This window comes from Phacochoerus africanus, chromosome 14, assembly GCF_016906955.1.
Source record: "Phacochoerus africanus isolate WHEZ1 chromosome 14, ROS_Pafr_v1, whole genome shotgun sequence".
Taxonomy (NCBI): domain Eukaryota; kingdom Metazoa; phylum Chordata; class Mammalia; order Artiodactyla; family Suidae; genus Phacochoerus; species Phacochoerus africanus.
The window spans coordinates 18141422-18147700 of record NC_062557.1 but is presented as its reverse complement, the minus strand read 5'-3'; the positions used below and the strand labels follow the sequence as shown (position 1 = coordinate 18147700).

General features: G+C 56.7%; 1 protein-coding gene across 4 annotated transcripts in view; it reads right to left on the bottom strand.

Moving 5' to 3' along the window:
- Positions 1-962: 962 nt before the first annotated feature.
- The window catches only part of ARHGAP27 (Rho GTPase activating protein 27), a 33100-nt gene continuing 27783 nt past the window's right edge, over positions 963-6279 (bottom strand). For 3 of the 4 annotated variants that reach the window (XM_047757187.1, XM_047757186.1, XM_047757188.1), the window contains 8 exons: positions 5116-5214; positions 3831-3933; positions 3584-3706; positions 3412-3510; positions 3140-3217; positions 2913-3047; positions 2666-2771; positions 963-2549 (listed from right to left, as the gene is read on the bottom strand). In XM_047757187.1, coding sequence (XP_047613143.1) covers positions 2372-2549; positions 2666-2771; positions 2913-3047; positions 3140-3217; positions 3412-3510; positions 3584-3706; positions 3831-3933; positions 5116-5214 — 921 coding nt within the window. In that variant the 3' untranslated portion in view covers positions 963-2371. The remainder of the gene's footprint in view (positions 2550-2665; positions 2772-2912; positions 3048-3139; positions 3218-3411; positions 3511-3583; positions 3707-3830; positions 3934-5115; positions 5215-6279) is intronic. The other variant, XR_007131697.1, reaches the window with a different exon arrangement.

The window sequence follows — 6279 nt, the reverse complement described above, 5'->3', positions numbered from 1 at the left end:
TGTTTTTCCCCAGCTCTCATATAATCATGGTTATCAAGTAGTCAGATGTTTAATATCTGTCCAGTTCTGCTCTTAAACCTGTGAGAGGGGTTCCTGCCCTGCCATGGATCCCACTTTATTTTTTTTAACTAAAAATTAATTTTGTTTTTGGCTGTCCCACAGCATATGGAGTTCCCCGGCCAGGGGTCTGATGCTAGCCCAGTTGCAACCTACACAGCAGCTGCAGGAATGCCAGATCCTTCAACCCACTGTGAGGACTGGGGATTGAACCTGCATCCTGGTGCCCCACCAATCTTGTGCCACAGCAGGAACTCTCATGGGTCCCCCTTTAGATAGCTCTACCCTGGACCTTCTCTGTCTGTGCCTCTCCCCCCAGGATGAAGAATCTGCGGGGCCCCCTTGGAGCCCAGGCCCATACCTTTAGATCATGCTCCTGATGTGTGGGACTCCAGGCCTGTTCCCTCAGAGGGAGGACCATGTGGGGTGACTAAGGGCCAGCAGGTGGCACTCGTGGATGGGAGTGTCCGCATGTGGGCACTTGAACCTCCCCTTGGGCCAGCATGGCTCTGAAGTGGGAAGATAGTGGGGGGCAGGCTGAGCGCAGAGCCAGTTCTTGGCATGCCACCCAGTTGGGCATGGAATTTGGATGAGTCAAAGAAGTTTACCTTAGGAGTTCCCATTGTGGCTCAGTGGAAACAAATCTGACTAGCATCCTTGAGGACTCGGGTTTGATTCCTGGCCCCGCTCAATGGGTTAAGGATCCGGTGTTGCCGTGAGCTGTGGTGTAGGTTGCAGATGCGCTGGGATCTAGCGTGGCTGTGGCTGTGGCATAGGCCAGCAGCTACAGCTCCATTGGACTACTAGCCTGGGAACCTCCATATGCCACAGGTGTGGCCCTAAAAAGACAAAAAAAAAAAAAGTTTACGTTAGAACCTGGCCTTCCAGATCATTGTGAAAGTACAGTAGGAGAATGGAACATATTTTATTGAACAGTTGTTAGCTTGATTTATAACTTTACAAGGTGTTGACACATGGTGTGAAGCCTCTGTTTGCATTCTCCTCCTGCCCCGCTGGCATCAGGGGTGGGCTCGGGTCAGGGAGGCTGTGTGCGGTACCCCTGCCCAGAGCATAGTGCCTGACCCAGAAGGGCAGCTAATAAATACTGGCTGTGAGAAACAAATGAGACAATCCAAGTAAAATGCTTGCTATGGTGCAAATGTCAATAAATATTAGCTATTGTGGTCTGTGGAATATACGAGCGGGTAGGTGGGGCGGGGCCCGAGAACCATAAACTGAAGTGGTTTGTGCACAAGAAGGAAAGGGGACGGATGACCCCAGGGCCACACTTTCTTTTCTGAGGTCATGATCTCCTTCCTCCTACCTTGCAGGCCTCTTTCCCAGCTCTTCACGGCAAGGTGGGCACCAGGTAGGCATACCTAAGAGCCAGGGTGCCGCCGAGAGGGCCTTGGAGCTCCTGCGGCTGCATTTCCCCTCCCCTCAGAACAGTTGGGGCAGATCCCTTCAGCTTAGTTTCATCGCTTCACCCATAAAGCCATGCTGGGGTTGCGGGGTAGCTGAAAGAACTGATTTCATGCTCACAGGAGGCTGTGCTCTGGTGTGAGAGGAGCCTGAGCTGGGGAGTCCGATCAGCCACCGGACTCTGAACAAGTCATTTTGCCTCTGTAAGCCTCAGCTTCCTCACCTGTAAAATGGGATCGTGAGTAGAAATGGTGCATGGCAGGTGCAGGGTACACACTGAGCAACCAGGAAGACCCCTTGCACACAGCACACGTGAACCAAGGAGGGCAAGGCCCAGAACTCCAAACAGGAAATGAGATGAAAATGGTCCACAGCCAGCCAGTGACTGGGCCAGGCAGCATCAGCAGGGAGGCCTGGGGAAAGGCACGTTCAGCTGCCTGCTGGTGGCCCCAGTCAGTTCTCTTTCCACAGCAGGGAAGTTGTCGATTGCTGCTTCATGATGGGCACGGTGCCACGCACAGGGCAGGGAACCCACATGGTCTCCGTCAAGGCCTCAGTGAAGCCAGGAAACCCTTTGGTCGAATTCCTCCTTGCATCTCGGCTGTCCCAGAAAAGACTCTCCCCCACCCCGCATTCTTGCAAATGCCCAGCAGGTGGCGCTGTGATAAAGAACTGAACCCAATTAACCCTAAAGCAGGCCAAATCAGGGGAGGGGGGAAAAAAAAAAAAAAAATCACATTTTGCGAACTGCCCACCAGGGGTCACCATACCCTCAGAACCGAGGTCTCAGAGATAAGAGTCCAGCCGCTCAGCCTCTTTGCAGGACCACTGTCGCCGTCCCCACTCCCAGGGCAGCAGCACCAGCAGCGGGGGTGGGGGTAGAGGCCCGAGGTCAGTGCGGCGGGAAGATGTCTGCGCACTGCTGCAGGATGAGTTCCACCACCTGGTTCTGGAACACCATGGTCATTGGCATGCTGGTTTCCTCCGTCTCAGGCCGGAGCAGCGTGGGCCCGAACACTATGGCCACACTCTGCACGGACATGCGGTTCTGTTCTCCGTGCTCGATCACCCTGCAGAGGGGAAAGGGGTGGCGGGGGGGTGGACTCAGGGCCCAGAGCTGGGGGGAGGCGCTGGGGTGGGTGCTGCCAGGCCCGTCTTCCCATTCCCGCAAGGCTCCCCCGCTCACCGGCAAAGATGCTGGATGAGCAGCCGCAGAGTGTCATGGTTGGGGGCGGGCAGCGAGCGCACCAGGTCCCGCACACAGCGGCTGCGCTGAGCCTGGTCCTGCAGCTCTGGGCAAGGCAAGGGTCAGCGAGAGAAGGAGGGAAACAGAGCAGGCTGACTTCCAGTATTTTGGGGGTCCCAGCCAAGGGGGTGCCTAAGGCAGCCCACTGTAGCCCTACCCCATCCGCCCCACCTCCCCAGGCTCTCACTGATGGCAGTGATGAACTGGCGGAAGTAGCAGAAGGGGAAGAGGGGCTCTGGCAATTCTCGAAAGAAGAGTTTCAGGGCGCCGGTGATCACGTGGACATCCTCCCAGCGCCCGTCGTCCAGGTCCAGACGTTCATCTGCGGCACGGTGGTGGGGGGCAGGGGAGAAAAAGAGGTCAGCATCCCTTTGCGCCTTCGGGCCTGGGGCGGGGCCTGGGGGCGGGCCTCACCGTGGTCCACCTTATAGCGCAGCTTCTGGATGGTGGCCAGGTTTCCACTGATGCGGTACAGACCGTCGATTTCCAGCCCTGGAGCAGAGGGAGGCGCTGATCCCGGGTTGGGGGGGGGGGCTAAAGCCCCCGCTATGATTCCTGCTCGGGAGCCCCGTTCTTTCCCCCTCAACCCTGCGCCCCCTCACTCCGAAGTCTCCATCTGAGGTCCCGGGAGGAGGACTTGAGGCCCGCGGAACGCCTGGCCCAGCCCGCAGGCGCCGAGTACATACCCCGGGCCTCGACGGCGCGGATGCACTGCTGCACGAAGCGCGGCACCGAGCTCCTCTCGCGCTCACACAGCACAGCCAGCGCGCAGCCGAACACCTGGTCTAGTGGAGAGGCTCGTCAGCCCCGCCTGGCCCCTGGGCCACCAGCACCCCGCTCTCCGGACCCCTCCAGTACCTTTGATGTAGCCCTTCTCCCGCAGCGACTGCAGCGTGGGCCGCCTCAGCAGGAACTTGCGGAGCTTGTACCGGACCTTGCTCACGTCGATTTCCAGGCCTCCGGGCCCCGGGGCGGGCACCCCTGCCGTACAAGAATGCGGGGGCTGGGTCCGTCGGTGGCGTCGGGCTGACCCCACAGCCTCAGCCCAGCCCGGTGTCACCACCCCCCAAAGGACGCCTACCATCTCCCCTCCCCGCAAGCTCACCAGCACCCGGTCGCGCCTCATCCTCCCGACAGCTTCCCAGGCGCTCACTGGACCCGAATACAACGCTGCTCTCACTTTCCTCCTCGGGAGGCAGGTCTGCAGACTAGAATCACAGAGCCTCAGAGAGGCCAGTGGGCGGGGGCTTCCAGGATGTGAGAGACAGGAAGTGCCCTCCTAGCAGGTGGGGACTGTAGACCCCCCCCCCAGGCAGAGTTCACTGTTCCTTCTTCCAGGTCCACTCCCTTCACCTCGACCAGGGAACCCCAGACATTCCCCTTCCTTCAGGCGGTGTAGACCGTCATCCTGTTCTCCCCCACCTTTTCATACCCCGACTACCCCTACCCACCTCCCGCATCCTGGTCCACTTTCCCCATAATTCTCCTTAGCGCCTCTGTACACACACCATGAGGTCAGCATTCCTTCCTATGTGGCTCCCAGTTCGAGCACTGCCAACAATCTCAGCAGCATCGCCTCCCTGGATCTGAATTCCTACCTCTCTTAATACAGCCAACCAGGGCACCCAGTGTAGGCTCATAGAGAATCAAGGATCCAAAAGCCCGAGGCTGTTTGCAGGATGGTGGCTGTCAGAGAGGGCCTGCCGCATCTCTACTTATGCATGACATACTGAACTTAAAAAATAGAGGACTTTTCAATTCAATCCTTTAAAATTATGTCTTCTGGAGTTCCCGTCGTGGCGCAGTGGTTAACGAATCCGACTAGGAACCATGAGGTTGCGGGTTCGGTCCCTGCCCTTGCTCAGTGGGTTAACGATCCGGCGTTGCCGTGAGCTGTGGTGTAGGTTGCAGATGCGGCTCGGATCCCGCGTTGTTGTGGCTCTGGCGTAGGCCAGTGACTACAGCTCCGATTCGACCCCTAGCCTGGGAACCTCCATATGCCGTGGGAGCGGCCCAAGAAATTGCAAAAAAGACTAAATAAATAAATAAAATTATGTCTTCTGGTTTCAGCCTGGTCGTTCCAGCCTGAGGCTGTTTACCAAAGTTTGCACTTTTCTCCTGCCTCAGTTTGGAATGAGACACTCCCCTAGGATATGCCCACCTGGAAGCCCTCCTACAGAGGAGGCTGGATTAACATACTTAAGAAAGGCTGTTTTCTTCAGCAGCCCCTATGCATCTGCAGGGAGGGGTGCTTACCTACTGTTGCCGTGGAGCTCTTAGTGCCAGAGGGGAGGGCCCCACTCACAGTGGGCACTGATGCCCTGCATAATGGCTGGCCATCCCCTCCCTACCAGCCCAGGCAGCCCCCCCCCCCACCCCAGTCTGCTTACCAGCTCCTGGATGCCCTGGGCGATGGCCTTGTGCCAGGTGCTGATGATGGCCTCCGAGTCATGCTGGATCAGGTACTCTGAGCCATCTCGGCTCCGCAGCTGGTGGGACACAAGTCACCCTGTCATCTTGGGTTCCCTGGGTCTGCCCCGGGGCAAGGGGCAGATTCAGAGATAGAGCTGATTGGTCCCTGTCCTCAGGAACTCAGAGCCTAACAGAGCAAGGACCTCACCCCAAGCCAAGGTATCTGCCCCATTAAAAGCAGCAGGTGACAGCATCTCTGTGTTACAGGTGGGCAAACTGAGGCTCAGAGAGTGTAAGCAACCTCTTCATGGACACACAGCTAGTGAGTGCTGGAGCAAGGATCTGAGTGCAGCATATCTGCAGGGCTCAACTGTCTGGTACACTTTCCCCTGCCCTATTCAGCCTCCCCATGAGCCACAGAACACTCACCCAGAGGACCAGCCAGCAAAAAAAAGTCAATGAAAGAGACTCCCTGTGGGAGGCCCCCAAGCCACTATTTTATACTATTGAGGAGCAAGCAGATATTAACAGCCCGGGCTATTTTTCAGCTGACTGCAGTTTGCGTGTCCCCATTCCCTAAGGAAGTCTGCAGAGAACAAAGTGGGGCAGTCAGCAACTTGGATGGGTCTCTCCTCAGCCTCTGGCTCTGAGAACCAGGTGTTCAAGCTTGAGGTGAATGTTTCATTGGCCGCAGCTCACACCAACCCTGCCTTTGGGTCCAGTGAAGAGTCAGAGTCAGCAAAAACTGTCTCAGACAACAGGGTACAACTTCCAGAATCAGAGAGGGCTGTGTTTTGGCTGCCTACCTATTCAACTTGAATGCTATTTAAAAAAAAAAAAAAATGCTTTCAGGAGTTTCTGTTGTGGTTCAGGGGTAACAAACCCAACCAGTATCCATGAGGATGCAGGTTCGATCCCTGGCCGCAGTGGGTTAAGGATTCGGGCATTGCCGTGAGCTGTGGTGTAGGTCGCAGATGCAGCTGGGATCCCATGTGGCTGTGGCCAGCAGTGCAGCTCTGATTTGACCCCTAGCCTGGGAACCTCCATATGCCACATGCACGTGCGACCCTAAAAGCAGCAAAAAAAAAAAAAAAAAAAGCTTTCAAAAACAACACAAACCTGTCTGTTCTACCCCACCTGCT